Source organism: Mustela erminea, chromosome 11 (genome assembly GCF_009829155.1).
Source record: "Mustela erminea isolate mMusErm1 chromosome 11, mMusErm1.Pri, whole genome shotgun sequence".
In the NCBI taxonomy this organism is placed as follows: Eukaryota; Metazoa; Chordata; class Mammalia; order Carnivora; family Mustelidae; genus Mustela; species Mustela erminea.
In genome coordinates, this window is record NC_045624.1 from 22,987,302 (window position 1) to 23,004,217 (window position 16,916).

General features: G+C 53.5%; 1 protein-coding gene and 1 long non-coding RNA gene across 14 annotated transcripts in view; one reads left to right on the top strand and one right to left on the bottom strand.

Moving 5' to 3' along the window:
- Positions 1–6,335: 6,335 nt before the first annotated feature.
- Positions 6,336–11,413, bottom strand: LOC116569067. The gene is made up of 4 exons (XR_004276841.1): positions 11,112–11,413; positions 8,757–8,835; positions 8,318–8,473; positions 6,336–7,057 (listed from the first exon to the last, which is right to left on the bottom strand). It is a non-coding gene; the product is annotated as an uncharacterized LOC116569067 (long non-coding RNA).
- The window catches only part of KCP (kielin cysteine rich BMP regulator), a 32,145-nt gene continuing 26,054 nt past the window's right edge, over positions 10,826–16,916 (top strand). For 6 of the 13 annotated variants that reach the window (XR_004276840.1, XM_032305031.1, XM_032305033.1 and 3 more), the window contains exons 1-8: positions 10,829–11,143; positions 12,857–13,023; positions 13,556–13,745; positions 13,835–13,911; positions 14,612–14,696; positions 16,175–16,242; positions 16,462–16,558; positions 16,698–16,780. Coding sequence is in view for 12 of the 13 variants with exons in the window: in XM_032305031.1 (XP_032160922.1) it covers positions 11,065–11,143; positions 12,857–13,023; positions 13,556–13,745; positions 13,835–13,911; positions 14,612–14,696; positions 16,175–16,242; positions 16,462–16,558; positions 16,698–16,780 (846 nt within the window). In the remaining variant the exon portion in view is untranslated. Of the gene's footprint in view, positions 11,144–12,856; positions 13,024–13,555; positions 13,746–13,834; positions 13,912–14,611; positions 14,697–16,174; positions 16,243–16,461; positions 16,559–16,697; positions 16,781–16,916 lie in introns of those variants that run through there. The other 7 variants (XM_032305039.1, XM_032305028.1, XM_032305029.1 and 4 more) reach the window with 4 other exon arrangements.

Here is a 16,916-nt window from a genome sequence, read left to right on the forward strand (position 1 = left end):
TCTCTGCCTGCCACTCTGCCTACTTGTGATCTCTGTCTGTCAAATAAATAAATAAAATCTTAAAAAAAAAAAAAGTGATTCAGAAGAGTCAAATACTAAATGTCAAGAAGTTTGGGGGATAGCTTAACATATTTATTGAGTTTTAAATTTTTTTTTAGGTAAGCAAAAGACCGATGTCTGATAAATAGGTCTTAGAAAACTTGTTAAATAAATCTAACAAAAATTCTAAGTAACAGGGGGCAGGGGGTAGGGAAAGGGTGGTGGGTTATGGGGAAGGTATGAGCTATGGTGAGTGCTGTGAAGTGTGTAAACCTGGCAATTCACAGACCTGTACCCCTGGGGCTAATAATACTTATATGTTAATTAAAAAATAAAAAATTATTAAAAAATTCTAAGTAACTACAAAAAGCAAAGCAAAGAGAAAGAACACATCCTTCACAGAGAGGCGGCACCTGCCCCCACGCTCTCTGTTTCTCCCTCCCTCCAGCCCACCGCCTTGGGGGCCCTGCTGCCCCTCTCCGGACCTCCTCTCAGCTCTCAGGAGGCTGGCCATTTTCTGACTTCTATCAAGCTTCTCGACTGTCCCCTCCCTCCCCCTCCCCCACAATGAGTGGCTCCGGGTGACAGGTTTACTCGTCAGGGTCCTGGCAGGACACAGGCACCATCAAATGCAGGCAAATTCACAGAGGCGTGAAAGCGTCACAAAAGCCAGGAGGGGAGTGTCCAGGCACCCAAGGCCTAGCATCAAGGGGGAGCAATTATCAGCCTCTGAGGGACACCCTCCAGGACCTGTGACCATTGCAAGGTGAGGGGCACAGTCTGTTCCCTATCCCTGCCCCTGTCTCTTGTTCATGCCTCCCCTTAGCCAAATCCCCCCAGAATCCAGAGGCCAAGGGAGGAACCGGGGGCTCGCAGGCTGAGAAAGTGAGCCTCTTTGCAGCAGGGAGGAAAGCGGAGGTTGGAAGGGCAGGGGTGGTGAGCAGAGAGAAACCCGGAAGAGAGGGATCCGATGGGGGAATAGGGGCACACCCTGGCACCCACAGTCACCCCAGCCTTCTCCCCCGGGCAAAAGGCAAGCATCCCAGCTCCCCTCTGGGATGAGAGCACCTGCATGAACGGGTGAGTCAAAGAATGAATGATGAATTTGAGAACGGAAGAATGACAGAATGGGAAGAGGATGGTTCCTACTGGCCACTGAGAACAAGGTAGATCATTTCCCCCAGGATTTCACCTGGATTTCACCATCTAGACCTTGAAGGAATGTTTCCTAAGGAGCCACTTCGAGGCCTAGAAAGGACCCTGAGCTAGAGAAACAGAGGCCATGGCAAGGTCACAGGTGCCATTAGGCACAAAGGAGCCCTACAGCGTCCTGCTGGTGAGGCCTGGCTCCTCCCTCTCACTGGAAACACACTCATGGGGCTGCCCAGCCCCTACCCCCAACCCATTCCCCCTATCTCCCTTACCACTCAACTCCCCACCCCTACCCCCAAAATTTCACCTCCTCCATCTGGGTCCCTCAGGGCTGGCTTCAGGGCTCAGTTAGGTGTGGCTGCTGCAGGGGAGGGGAGGGACCACAGGGTGGAGACCGAACCACCGGTCACCCTGATTACTGCTGTATTCACCCCTGCACAGCAGCTACCATGCTCCCCAGTGCAAACCTCCTGGTGGGAGGAGCCGAGCTTGGCCTTGGGACCTCGAATGTTCTCTGAGTACCCTGGGAGGTAGGGCTGGAGGCCACTGATGGGGTGAGGGAGACTCCCCTTCTGGAGGGGCCTGGCCCTGTGCTGGGCAGGCGCATACTTGTATGTGTGCATTCTGTGTCCTAGACACACACCCTGCACCTCCTTCACTTGGGGTGAACGTTTGGTGAAGGCTATTGTGTGGGTCCAAGGGTGCAGAGGCAGAGAGGTGGGGAGCCCCAAATCTCATAGGGTTGACCTCATGAGGGTTCAGTCTCTGGGGTCCAAGAACCAGTGCTGGGGTGGGGGGTGAGGGTTGGGGAGACTGCAGGGGGGCCTACGGCAGGACCCTTTCTGATAAGTCTCTCCTGGGGTCCTCAGCCATTATGTCCCCCACTTCTACCTTGGACTGGAGCTGGAAAGGCAGCGAATCCTGATACTGGGAGTCACCTGGGATGAGGGACGGGGGGCCTGGGATGGGGGTTCAAGGGCAGAACACTCCTCATTATGCTTCAGCTTTGCCCTGCCCCAGACAGGAGCTGAATTCTGACCTCCAAAGCCCTAGGTTTGGGTCCCCACAGATGTGTGAGTGGGGACGGGGAGCCCTAGCCCCAGTGAGTGAGCCGATCCCTGGTGTGAGGGTGACCCTGGTCTTCACCTTGTCCTGCGTTCCATGTGCTCTCTGATCCCAAGTCTATTCCCAGAGATTTCCAGATGTGCTGACAGGCATGCTTTGCTCTCTCAGCAGGGCTGCTGGGTGAGCCAGAAAGGCAGCAGCCTTCAGCAGCTGTCCGCTGCTCGCACTTCCTCGCAGTCCGATCCCCCACTCCAGGCGTCCTCCCCGGGTCTGCCCTCCAGCCTGGCTCTGCTCAGGCTTTGGATTTTAGGATACTCTAGGGAAAGGGCAGAGGATAGCTACCCTTTCCACTGAGCCCTGCCCTCACAGCCTGTTCGTTCCTGGGGATAGAATGGAATGTGGACCAGCTCAAGGGTTAGACTGGGGTATATTCAAGGTCCAAGAAGGAACAGCGAGGGCAGTTTCCAGGGCAGCCTGACCACAGGGCTACCAATGGGCTGCGCCCAGACCGTGGGACACGTGTTTCCTGGGCCTGAACATCTGACTCATAAAATCGGAGTTGATCCCAAGGCCTGTGCAGCCCCCACCAAGTGCTCTGTCAAAGCTGCAGCCTCTGTATTGCTCACTAGGGCCACCGTGTGGCCATCTCAGTGCCTCAGTCCTCCTGCAGGCAGCATCCCTTGTCCAAGGCTATCCTTCCCTAGGTAACTTTCTTGCCCACACTCTTCTGCCCAGGACCTCTCCTGGGGACAGCTTACCTGGATAGAACAGGAGGACAGTATAGCAAGCTGTCTATGGCTTAGCCTAGAGCAACCACTAAGAAAATAACTTAAAAATAGTAAGGGCGCCTGGGTGGCTCAGTCAGTTAAGTATCTGACTTCAGCTCAGGTCAAGATCTCAGGGTCCTGGGACCAAGCCCCATGTCTGGCTCCCTGCTCAGTGGGGAGTCTGTTTGTCCCTCTTCATCCCTCTGCTTTTCCCTTTCTCTCTTTGCCCCTCCCCCTGCTTGGTCTCTCTCTCTCTCTCTCTCCCTCTCTCTCTCTCCAAATAAATAATTAAAATCTTTTAAAAAAACAATTTAAAAAAAATCATTCAAGGAGGTATTTAAATTTTATACTAGAAAATATTCACAATGTAAAAGAAAGCAGTCTGGGAGAAATAGAGGAACAAAAAAGATATGAGATAATTAGAACACTAGTAAAATGACAAATACAACTATAATAATAATATGAATGGATTAAACAATCTAATCAAAAGGCAGAGATCACCAGACCAAATTAAAAAATAAGATCCAGGGGCGCCAGGGTGGCTCAGTGGGTTAAAGCCTCTGCCTTTGGCTCAGGTCATGATCCTGGGGTCCTGGGATCAAGCCCTGCATATCAGGCTCTCTGCTCAGCAGGGAGCCTGCTTCCTTCTCTCCCTCTGCCTGCTTCTCTGCCTACTTGTGATCTCTGTCTGTTAAATAAATAAATAAAATCTTTAAAAAAATAAAAATAAAAAACAAGATCCAACAATATGCTGTCTATAGGAGACACATTTTAGATTTAATAATGTACAAATAGATGTGAAGGAAAAGGACAGGAAAAGATATGTAATGCAAACAGCGACCATAAGGAAACTGGAGAAGCTATAATAATATCAGATCCCATCCATTTTTTTAAATGTGTAGAGAACAAAATTGAATTTATGTTTAATATAGATAATAAATGTGAATTTAAATTATCTAGTGGATTTCTAATATATGTATCATCTCTTTTTTTCAATTGAAAGAGAATAATTGGAACACAATATTGTATTAGGTTCAGGCATAAAACATGGTGATTCTATGTTAATTTGTATTATGAGATGGTCACCACAATAAGTCTAATGACCATCTGTCACTGTACCAAGTTGTTACAATATTATTGACTACACTTGGCTGTGTTATACCAGACATATATTATTTGTTTCAGAAGTACATTTTATAATGATAAAAGTGTAATCCATCTAAGAGGTGACAATTATAAATATACATATACCTAACGACAGATCTATATCTCACACTGTATGCAAAACTTAACTCATGGATCAAAGACTTATATATGTAAGAGCTAATATTACAAAAGTCTCATAAGAAAACAGAAGGATGAATCTTCCTAACTTTGGATTAGGCAATGGTTCCCAAACTATGACACCTAAAGTGTGCTACAAAAGAAAAAAAAAAAAAAAAGATAAATTGGACTTCATCAAAACTGAAAACTTTGGTGTGTAAAGGACACTCTCAAAAAAAGAGAACCAGGGTACCTGGGTGGCTCAGTGGGTTAAAGCCTCTGCCTTCAGCTCACATCATGATCCCAGGGTCCTGGGATCAAGCCCCACATCAGGCTCTCTGCTCAGCAGGGAGCCTGCTTCCCCACCTCCCTGCCTGTCTCTCTGCCTACTTGTGATCTCTCTCTCTCTCTCTCTCTCAATCTGTGTTAAATAAATAAATAAATAATAAAAGCTTTAAAAAAAAAAAAAAGAAGAGAACCCACAGAGTGGAAGAAAATACTGGCTAGCCATATACCTGATAAGTGACTCCTATCTATAATATATAAAGAACGCTTAGAACTAAATAATAAAAAGACAACTCAATTAAACCTGGGAAAAGGATTCGAGTAGCTGTTTCTCCCAGAGACGTCATATAAATGACTAACGACCACGTGAAAAGATGCCCCACATCATGAGTCATTAGGAAAATGCAAATCAAAACCACAATGAGATATCGCTCTACACCCAATAGGATGGAAACAATAAAAAAGTCAGATCGTAATGAGTGTTGAAGAGGATGTGAAGAAATTGGAAGCCTCATCTATTGCTGGTGGAAAGGTAAAACGGAGCAGCCACTTAGGAAAACAGTTTGGCAGTTCCTCGAAAGGTTAAAGACAGAGTTATCACATGATGCAACAATCCCAGTCCTTGGCATACACCCAAGATAAATGAATGCGATTGTCCGCACAAAAACTTGCACATGAATATTCATAGCAGCGTTATTCATAATAGCCCCAAAGTGGAAACAACCCAAATGTCTATCAGCGGATGAGTGGATAACTAAAATACTGTGTATACCTACGATGAAATACCATGTGGCAGATCAAAGGGATGAGGTATTGATAAATGACACCGAGGATCCATGAAAACAAGCTCCGTGAAAGAAGTCAGACACCAAGGACCACATATTGTATAATTTACTTAGGGGACGTGTCCAGAATAGGCAAATGAATCTACAGAGAGAAAATGTAGAGTCGCGTGGGTGGCTCAGTGAAGTGTCGCCTTCAACTCAGGTCATGATCCTCAAGTCCTGGGATAGAGTCCTGAGTAGGGCTGACTGCTCAGCGGGGAGCCTGCTTCTCCCTCTCCCTCCCCCTCTGCCCCTTCCCCTGCTCATGTGCACTCTCCCTCTCAAAAATAAATAAATGAATAAAATCTTTTTTAAAAAAGTGTAAATGAGTGGTTTCCCAGAGCTGGGGGAAGGGGGTTGGTGGGAAACAGGGGGTGACGGTGAAAGAGTAGAGGGATTCTTCTGAAATGTTCTACAGCTGATTGTGCTAATGGGTGCACCGCTCTGTGAATGTATCTCTGTGAATATATGTCTCTTTGTCCGGGTTTATATACACTTTCCGGCGGCCGAGAGCCGCCCCGCTGCTGTCACACGTGATCACAGCACTTTCAGCTTCACTCAGGAGGTGCTCAGCTAGCAAATCATTGGCCAAGTTCTCATTCACCCCTTTGTGATAACCTACAAATTGAGTTTTCCTGTAGTCTTTATCATCATACACCAGGCGCCCCGGGGTTGGGGGGAAAAGGGGGACAGGCTCACACCTGGCACCTGGGTGGGAAGTTGGGGCAGGCAGCCCAGGAAGGTCACCGCCAGCCATCTTGTGAGCTCTGAAAGGTACCCTATAAATGGGTTAATCTATGATATGTGAATTATATCTCAACAAAGCTGTTACTGGGGGGAAAAAAAGGTAACCCAAGGTTACTACTGGGTGCCAGGACATCTGGTGTCTCAAGATGGGCCAGCTGCGGTTTTTGATCCACTGGCCTCTTCCCCTTGTCTCTCTAAAACTGAGGTCTGGGGCTGGGTGAGACCAGTTGCTTGACTAGAGCCCCTTTGGCCAGTCTTGGCCCAAACTCCAGTGAGACAGTATCTCCTCTGGCCAGCTCATGAGAGAGCCCATGGGCCTCTCAGAGCCCGACCGGCAAGGGGTTCAGAGCTAACCCCAAACAGAGGGCCCTGGGCAAGTGCGGGCAGTGCCCCCCACTCACCAACCTCCATCTGGCTCCTCAGAGCCACAGGTGAGTTGGGTCAGTTCTGAGGGAGGTTGTTAATGATAGGCCTTGCCTTTGTTTGGGAATCTGAATTCTAGGGCCCTGATCCAGGACCACAGGAATAGGGTCCAAAGGTACTTCTGACACTCAGTACCCTCAACCCAATCCTTGGATTTTATAATGTCAAGAGAGATCCCTGTGTGTGTCCACCCACTGCTACTTGCTGAGCAATCCCCCTGCCCGAGGGGTGCTCCCAGCCCTCCCTGCAAGGGAGAATATGCCTAAATCTTGTAATTGCATGATTCCCCGTGCTGCGGAAGAACCGACCAGAAGCAGAAGTTCCCTGGATGCAGGAAGTCACAGGTGGGAGAGAGAAGAGCCAGCAGACATCTCCGCAGCGGTTAGGCATCAGAGCTGGGGGCGGAGAGCCAGTTCCACCACTCTCCAACGGAATGAGCTTGCTTAGGCTGTAAATAAACTCCACAAGCCTCAGTTTCCTTGCCTGTCAAGGCTGTGAGGGATGGAAGAAGAGAAAGAGGTGGGTTAGGGAGAGGCAAGGATTGCCGGCAGGGAGTTACACCGCTGTATCTCCACCTCCCTTCCCCTACCCTCTTAGCTTCTCCAAGCCCTCATGGGATCCCCAGGGGTCAGTCCTTTAGAAAAGAAAGTCACAAAAGAGATCGGAGAAGCCCTAGGTGGGAATAGGCACAAAAATGATGGGCAAGTTCCGCTCCTGGCTGGAGAAGTTCAAGGCTTGGCAGTCCCTGTGTGGGCGCCTGGAAACCTTCTGCCCACCCCCTAGGTCCTTGCTCTGCCGCAGGGTTCAGATACGCAATTACATGGCAAGTCTCTCTGTGCCAAAAGCCAAACAAAAAATGCACACACGCTCCTAAAACCCCAGCAGGTTCAGTCCAACAAGGAAGTATTCCAACTGTGAGTATTAATCTCCAAGCAGTGTTGTTCAAGTGTGTGGACTGGCATTCTGTACGGAGCAGACATGCCACAGCGTGGGAAATCAGGAGGTGCCTGGAAAATCAGGAGGTGCACCTTTGCAGGCACCTTAAGGACAGGCAAAGGATGACCTTCCCGGAGGGCAACTGGTGGGCTACTTACCCTGAACATGGGGGACGGGTAGCCAGGCTGCGGGGAAACAGTTGTGGGATTGGAATCTCAGATCTATGACCAACAACACATCCCCCTACCTGCTACCGCAGCTCAGCTGGTCAGCCAGGGGTGACCTTTGCCTTGGGGGGGAACGTGATGTTGTGAGTGGGGAGGGAGGGTTCTGGGGGAATGGCGAGGCTGAGACAGGGGCCACTGAGATTGCTGACTCCAGGGCAAGCTGGAGAGGATGGTCGGAGTAGGGTTGGGGGCATGAGATCCCGCACAGCCAGTTGCAAAATGCCTTCGCCAGACAAAGTCACATGGTGTAGGCATGCTCGCCTGTGCTTGTGTGACCCAGATGAAGCGTGCGGAAGAACAGACCGTTAACATTGGTCATGGGGTGGGAGGAACTGGGCAAGAAAAGGGGCCGGAAGAGACATAATGAAGTGTTTTGTCTGCATACCTTTGTAGTATCTCCCTGCATTTGTTATAACCGCTGTGATTTGAAAGATAGCAAAGTACAAAAAAGTAATCATTTATTAATCCTTTCTGTCCCTCCCTCCTCGCAAAGACCTTTTGCTTCCAGCTAGCAAATCCCAAGAGAAAAATCAACCTGCTACTCTTGGCAGTACAGCCTGAAGCAGGTAAGGTCCGGGAGGTAACTTACGTTGGGGTCTTCTGTGGGCCAGGCGCCACACTCTGTCAGGCAGACATCCTTATGGAACTTTTTCCACCTGCCGTAGGGTTAGTACTTCATTTTACAGGTGAAAGATTTCAGCTTAGGGAGACGGAGTAGCTTAGTGAAATAAGTAGTAAGATTTGCCTATTGGCAGAAGACCCAGGAGAAAACAGAATTCCCGTCAAAAGGGTTTAGCTCAGGAGAACTTATTTTTTTAGATTTTATTTATTTATTTGAGAGAGAGAACACGTGCCCAAGGTGTGGGTAGGACAAAGGGAGAGGGAGAAGCAGACTCCCTGCTGAACAGGGAGCCCGATGCAGGGCTCAATCCCAGGACCCTGAGATCATGACCTGAACTGACCTCATGACTGAGGTACCCAGGTGCCCCTAGTTCAGGAGAACTTAAAGAAGGGGACTATTTACAGACCTGCAGACTCAGCGGTAAGAGAATCCACAAGGGATGATGAACACCAGGGGCTAAAAATAGCAGGAAGCCAGCATCACCCCTGGGAGGCAGAGAGAACAAGGGGAAGGAATAGTGTTATCACGGGAGCCCAGGTGAGCAGAAGGAGGGAAGAAATATCCTCAACCACTCTCCTCGCCTGCCTTCCTGCCTCTCGTTGGCTGACTCAACAGGAGGCGGGAGGGGGGGCTAAAGTCTGTAGGGGCTGAGAGTAGGGAGAATGAATGAGGTTGGGGAGAAATGCAAAACCAACAGTGCAGACCATTGAATGTGGAGTTGGAGTTGAACTCAGAACTCACCAACTCCAAACCCTGGAGTCCTTCTGCTGCCCACATAGCCCCCTGCTTCCCACACACCAGTCTGTATGTCGGGCCATGCTGCCGAGTTAAGGACCCAAGACTGAGTCTTTCCTGCATTCTCCAGCCAGAATACCCAGAATTCTAAAGAACGGACCGGGTGTTGGTCAGGTTAGCAGCATCTGGCAGAGAAACGAGAGCCGTGTATTCCAAGCCTGACACTTGTGTGCACTTATGATCCCCGGCTCACACTCCGCCTCTGCCAGAAGCCTCATCCCCTCTTCCGTTGGCCTGCATAGGGCATTCCATGAAGAATGATGTTTCGTTTACTGCTATATCCCTGTATCTGGCTTGATGCCTGGCACAAAAGAGACTCACAGTGATCAGTCATGGTAGAACTCAGATGCCTCTTCAAATACCCTTTCCTTAGGGCCTTAGAGTTTTCCAGAAGCTTCTCTACCTTCTTTTACAGATAAAGAATGTGCTCTTTCTAGCCACAGATTCACTTGCGCTTCACAAAACACTTCCTAGGGGGTGCCCTTAGAGCAACAGGTCATGGCTAAGAAGAATGAGCCACTGGAAGTTAAATGACTTGCCTGAGGTCACCAGGAGAAAGTCTGGCAGCTCTCACCAGCGCATGCTCTTAGCCTCTGCTCCACCCAGTATCCCAGGGGACCTGCCTTATAGCAGGCACCATTTCCTTTAACCCTGGTGGGACTTCCTGGTTTCTTCTCTGGCCTGCTGGCCCTCGCTTTCCTCTGCCCCCATGAGCCTAGCTCCAGGCCTGCAGAGGCCCCTCTCAGCAGGGACTCACGGTCGCCCCTCCCCCTGCTGCCAACTGCTCAGGCCTTTTTAGGGATCCCTACTCCTGGGAGAGATGCTGCCCTCTCTTAAGGTGCATGGAGAGTGGGCTGGGAGGGGAGGGGGAACTTTAGCCCCTGCCTGGGCTTGGGGGAAGGGTGCCTTCTGACTTGCTGGCCTTTACAGTGGGTAGGGAGACTGCTTTGGCAGGATTCATGGCTCCGCCCTCAATGTCCCTTTGCTGTGAGCTCCGGGGCCATCCCCACCTCCCCCTGCTTCCCAGCTGCACTGAGGAGTTCGTGGCCAGCTTTCCTCACTTCCTCCCTTTGGCCCCCTCTGCCTGCTGAGCCCAGGGCCCAGCCCCCCTCCCAGTCCCGGCACCTCCGCCCTGAGGTCTGAGTTTGGGAACTGGAAAATGGGCAGAGACCAGCCAGCAAAGGGAGGCCTTAGCATTTGGGGCCAAGCCTGGGGTTGCGGGTATGGATAGGGGTGGTGACTGGAGTCCAGGAAGGAAATGCATAGGTGGACAAAGGAGGAAGAAAGCGGAGACCTTGATCTCAGGAACCTGGAGCAGCTCCTTGGGTACAATTTGTTATTTACTGAGCCCTTAGTGTGTGCCAACCACTGCCCTATCTGTATACTCTCATCGCCAGTCTATAAAGTAGGTATCAGAATCCCCAGTTTGCAAACAAACTGAAGCACAGTTTGAGGTCTGCCTGAGGACACGTGGAGTCGGCTAAATAGGGTTTTAAACCCAGCCCCATCCTTTTCTCCTGTAAGCAAGGAAGAAGCTGAACTGGGAACCCTAGGGCACATGGAGTGACCCCACGAGAGTGGGGGAGCAGGAAAACCAGCTGTCCTAGGGTCTCAGAGTGATAAATTTGTGGTTACTGTCAGGGTCCCCACGAGGGACCATATGTGGGAGATGGTCCCAGCTTCCTGCCGGGCTCGGGAGGCTCTCTAGCCCCTGCCCCTCTGGCACGGCTGGGGTGAGGGCAGAGCTGGGGTCCAGGGCTCTAAGAGTCTATCAGGGAGGCAGACGCCGGCAGGCAGGATGACAGACTCCAGAAGCCCTCCCTGAACAAAGACTGGGTGGGAGGCGGCCTGGTGTGTCCCCACCCCGCCTCCCCCGGCGACTGCTGAGCCGCGACCACAGACAGCGAGGCGGAGCGAGCATGGCGGGGCCCAGGGCCGCCCTGCTGCCCCTCGTCCTGCAGCTCACCAGCCTGGCCCAGGTCTCGGTGACCGGAGGAGGTAAGTCCGGGCGCCGAAGCCTCGGGGCGGGGGCGGTCCGGGGACCCCGTTTCTCACTCAGCGCAGCCCGAGGGAAGGAGCTGGGGCCAGGCTGCCTCTCCCGACCCCCGCCGCGGGGTGCGAGCGCCTCCGGGGCCAGTCTCGGTCCTCCCCGTCGGTGAAGGAGCCCGCGTGGGGGCGCGCACGGAGGCTGAGGCCCGGGGCCCGGGAGGCAGACAGGGGGCTTCCTGCACTGCCTCGGGAGGCATTTCTGCAGGCAGCAGTGGGGGAGAGGCTGTCCTGGAATCCGGGAGTCTGAAGTTAATTATTTGTCTTGAGAAGGGGGGCGGGGAAGGAGGCCCGCCATGGGAGCTGACTTGGAATTTGTGTCTGGCCTTCTCATGGAGGGTGGGGGGTGCAGGCAGGAATTGAGGGGTCAGTGCAAGCACTTGGCAGCCGGCTGGGGAGAGGGGAGCCGAGGACAGTTCCACGGGGAGCAATCAGGCTCTGTGAAACGAGCCGGAGCGCTTTCTGCTGGTCTCTCCAGGCAAAGGACTGGCCCTATCTTCCCTGAGGGTCCCAAAGGACCCCCACCCTCTCTGACTCCCTTATTGTGCCTGCTGAAGTCGACCTGGAGGCGTGGCCTAAGAGGAAGGACCGTGGGCGTGGGGGTGTCAAGCAGGGACGGAGGGTTTAAGATGCTGAGCCCTCATCCTCAGGGGCCCTGCGGAGGGCGGGGAAGAGCGCCACCTACAGGAGCCCTACGGAGTTCCAGGTGACAAGATCCCCCGCTAGAGAGGGGATGGGAATGTGCCCAAGAGGCTTGAGGGCTGGCATTTGTTGGGGTGTTAGCACCTGGATGTGGGGAGTAGCAGGCCAGCCTGAAAAGAATGAGTGGCGTTTGCAAAAGGTCACATTTGGAGTTGGCGGTGGGACCTTCAGATATGCGACATAGAGAAGTGGTGCCAGAGACCAGCAGGTGGGGGCAGGGAGGACGGCTCTGACTTCAGCCTCCTGAGTGCAGAAAGAGGAGAGAAGAGTGGGGAGTGGGCTGGGGACAACTGGATGAGACCAAAGGTCGATGGGCTGGGGGGACACCAAAGAGGAAAACTGAGCCCCAGATATCAGAGCCCGTGGGCATGGCAGGAACCAAGCCAAGGAACTCGGGCCAAAGCAGGTTGGGAAGAAAGAAGACAATTTAGGGTTCAAATGAGGCTCTCCAATCCTCCCTTGGGAGAGTGGGGGTGGGAAATGGGTGACACAGTCCCCTGCCTCACAGGACTAGTGTCTGCTAGAAACCCCTTTAGCCACCCCAGACCTGGCCTCATAATTGCTACCTCTGTGGGGAAGACCCTCCCCTCTCCTTCCTCCTCCAGACCGTCCACTGCCCACCCCAACCCGGAGGCGGCATCTGGTCTATGCGATGTCTGTGGACTCAGTTTATACCCCGCCCCCCCACCCACCCACATTTTTTACTTTCTTGACTGCTGGGGAGGGATTCAAGTGGGGTGGAAATGGCTGTCCAACTCCAGGCCCAAACTCAGGGGTGTGGAGCAGAGGGAACAGCCGCCCCTCCCTGTGCACAGGCTCCTTCTCTGGAAGGTGAGTGGGCAGGCGGACGGGTTGGGGTTCAGGCTGCCCCACCCCCGCCCCTGCAGGGTTTGGAAAACAGGACCCAGGAAGCCTTGGCAGCTCCTCACCTACAGGCCCACCTTGGATTCTTGTCCCCTTCAGGTGGGGTCATCCTCAGGGAGCCCCCTCAGCTTGCGGACATCCACGACTCCGGACAGCAGGAGCCAGCCCACCCCTCAGCCCCTGCTGGGGCCCCCCAGGAGCAGGGGCGCCCCCTAGAGGAATGGCTGGGAAGGCTGGAGGCCCAAATGATAGCACTCAGAGAGCAGGTAGCAAGGGAGGCGGGGCGGGTATGTGCGGACTAGGGCAAGGCGGTGGGCCTTAAAGGAAAGAAGGGTTGCGCCTTGAGGGGGTGGGCGGGAACAGTAAAATAGAGTTTGGTTTTAAATGCACGTGGAGAAGTTCTTATAGGAACAGTTCTTAATACTTACTCTTTCCTACAAAGGAAGAACCCCCAGAGTACTGATTCATCAATTTAGATGGAGCACGTACTGCACATATTATACATAATCAGAAAAGATTTTGGATGGGTAAAGGTCTTCAATTGTTGAGGGGAGGGATTGGGTCCACTTCTGTCCAAAGGAGAGGTCTGGGGAGCCCACCCCCGGAACCTGTCCAGACTCCAGATCTTGAGAACCGTGGTTAAGCCTGTCTGGAGGGGACCCACCCGCCTCTGCCCTGGAAGCGTCAGATTTCCTTCTCCCCCTGGTCCGGCTCCACGAGCCACAAATCTGCGGGGTGTGTCAGATGGTACAGAGCTGAGCCAGCACCTCCTGCTTTCCCCTCCGCCTCTTTCCCCAGAACAAGGAGCTGGAGGCCAGGGTGAGGCAGCTGGAGTCTTGTGAATGCCGTCCGGCTTCTGCTCAGTGCTGGGGACTGGGGCAGGCCTGGCCTGAGGGTGCTCGCTGGGAGCCTGAGCCCTGCACAGCCTGTGTCTGCCGGGAGGGGGCTGCACACTGTGAGCCCAAGCTGGGGCTGCCCCATTGCCGTGGTGAGTGCTGTCCTGTCTCCCTGCCAGGCCCCCCTGGGCGCCTGGGGATGGCCCTGAGCGCCTGAGTGATGGCACCATCTCCTCCCCAGGCTGCAGCCACAATGGTCAGGCCTATCGCAATGGCGAGACCTTCTCCCCGGACGCCTGCACCACCTGCCACTGCCTGGTGAGTTCCCAGGACCCACGTGGGTATCCAGGTATGGGTGTCCCAGACCTGTCCCCCTCATCTGCCTCGTGTAAGCTACCTCTGACTATAGACTGGTGCACAAGGTGAGCAGTGCTGTCTGCCCACCCCTCCCCCAAAGCCTCGCCACTAGTGGCTCCAGATGACTCCAACTAGCTCTATTTTCTGGGGCTCAACTTCCCCCAGGTACATGGTGGGGGTCCCCCAGCCCCTCTGATTGGGGCCCAAATGATAGCACTCAGAGGGCGTGGCATGGAGGGTGGAGGGGCTGGAGCTGCTTGTCTTCCTACATCGCCCCCTCACCTGTGGACCCTCCCTAACCCTACTCATCTATCTGTCCCCCTCATCAACCCTCCTCGTCTCCATCCACATCTACCTTCTTCCAGCCTTTCCTTCCTCACTTCTCCGTTTAGGAAGCTCTCAGGTTCCTTCCTATGATCTCTCCGTTCTGGGAACTGTGGCACCCGGAAGTGATTCTGGGGCTCAGGAGCAGCAGGAGAAGATGGGTGTGGGGGTAGGATGTCTCTTTTCTGACCTCAGCCCGAGAGTAGCCCATGTACCTTGAGCTGCTTTGGCCTCTTGTTCCTCCACTGTATCATGGTCCAGGGTGAGTTTGGGGTTCCGGAAGCCGGGTGCTCAGGGTTCTGAGGCCCGTGCGGCCCTGCTGTTGGCTTCCTCACAGGAAGGAGCCATAACCTGTACCCAGAAGCCATGCCCAAGGGGACCCTGCCCAGAGCCAGGAGCGTGCTGTCCGGACTGTGAGCCAGGTCAGCCTCCCTCCAGCCCTGGCCCCACCTCCTGCACCCATTCTGGCCCCCAGGGCCATGGTGTGCCACCCACCACGTGCCCAGAGGGCACCTGCCCACTCACTCTGGCAGTCCGGGGAATTCAGAAGGGAAGCACAGCCAGCAAATGCGTGCTCTGGCCTGGGGCGGAGCCAGAGCCTCTGTCTGATTTTTTCCCTGCCCTCAGAGGGCTTCTGACCGAGTTGAGAAGATAAACTGAAAGTTAATGTAACACAAGATTTAAGATGCAATGACCAGATTAAAAGAACTGCAGGAGGGAAGCGTGTGGGTATCTGCCAGAGCAGATGGCAGGAAGGCAGGGGGAGCCACTCAAGACTGTGTCATGGCGGGTCACCTGAGCCACATCTTCAAGAGAATGTGAGATTTCACCAGCAGGAGACAGTTATCTGTGGCCCTTTTGGCACAAGAACAGGGTGAGGAGAGATGTGTTGCAGTAAATCAGGCTGGAAAGGCCCCGTGGAAACAGCCTGCTGTAAGCCTTGCAGTTTGGACTTTCTTCTGTGGCAATGGGGAGCCATAGAAGGCTGCAGAGCCAGAATGGGGCTTTTTCAAAGGAGTACTGTAGGAATATTCATCTGTTTGGGCTAGATGCAAGAGACCAGTTAGTGGGCTAGTACGGTAGTCATCTAGGCATAGAGCCAGGAGGCCAGGGATGACAGTGGCTGCAGAGGGGGCGCTGTTTCTAAAGAAGGGGCAGGAGCTGGTGACTGGTGAGGTCCCATGGAATAATGGGAAGCTAAGAAGGCAGTGGTGCCAGGGACGTGAAGAGAAGCGGGGGTCGGGGGACAGTAACTCTGCCCGGGGATGCTACTAGCTCACAGTCAGGGACGGGGCTGTCAGATTTAGCAAAGAGAATACGGGATGCTTTGTTAAACTTGAATTTAAACAGCATATACTTTTTTTAGTGTTAAGTACGTCTCATGCACTGTTTGGAACATACTTACACTAAAAAAGTATAGATTGTCTATATGGAATTTGATTCAGCTGAGCATCCCGTATTTTATGTAGCAGAATATCTGCTGGGAGTGTGAAGGGCGGGTCAGGGGCTCAAGACACCAGTGGGGTCTGGAAGTGGAGCCTGGGAGTCGTGGCCTGGGCTGGGGAGTGGCCTGGGGAGCTGGTGGAGCTCAGAGAAAAGGGACATGTGCGCACACACGCACACACAGAACTCTCAGGATACGTGGTGCCTCGAGGCCACTGCTGGCTTGTATATCATCGGTGAAATTTTGTAAAAAAGCTCCCTTTCCTTAATGCTTCTATGGTAAAATAATGGAAATCTACTGGTAACGTTTACATCGGACACTTGACTGCCATCTGCTGGGAAGTGGTGGGAATTCAGGTTCTCACCTGAATGGTGCCCTTGGACTCGGTACCCTTGTGCGTGCTTTGGCTCCAGTACTATGGGTCTCTCATGTGGGGGCCTGGCCCCGGTTTTGCAGGCTGCCCTGGAGGCCACAGGGCTGGGGAAACGTGGCACCCAGAGCCCTGTGTCATCTGCACCTGCCAGGTAAGGGCATCAGAGCCCAGCCCCGACCACCATGCACATCCCTGATGCTCGGCGTACCCCCGGCCTGGCAGTGCCAAACCCAGCCTGGGGGCAGGGCAGAGCTGATGCCGTCCCCCCGCCCCAGAAATTGAGGCTGCAGCCTGCTGGGCACACTAGGCCAGCAGAGTAACTCAGCTTGGGCAGTGGAGAGGGAGGGAGGGCTCAGTGTCCGCCTTGCAGGCTGGGACCGTGCGGTGCCAGGGACCCTCGTGTTCGGAGCTCAACTGCCTGGAGAGCTACACCCCTCCTGGGGAGTGCTGCCCTGTCTGCCGGCCAGGTGACGTCCTGCCCTGCCCCACCACTCCATCCCCCAGACCCCCTGTCGGTCCAGTACCTGTTCGGGGTCATGCCCTGCCTTGGGTGATGTCCCTTTGCCCTGCTGTCTGCTGACCTGTCATCCTGGCAACCCTCCCCAGGCTGTGAATATGAGGGCCACTCCTACGAAGAGGGGGCCAGCTTCTTGTCAAGCTCCAACCCTTGTCTCCAATGCTCCTGCCTGGTGAGTGCCCACCCCCAACTTGGTGCAAGCCCTGCTCCTCCTTATTCACCCCCTGCCCCTACCCTGGGCCACACCTGCTGCTCTTTCATCCCCTCACGTACCTTCCAAGACCTGCTGCCGGTGAGGTTCCCCTCCA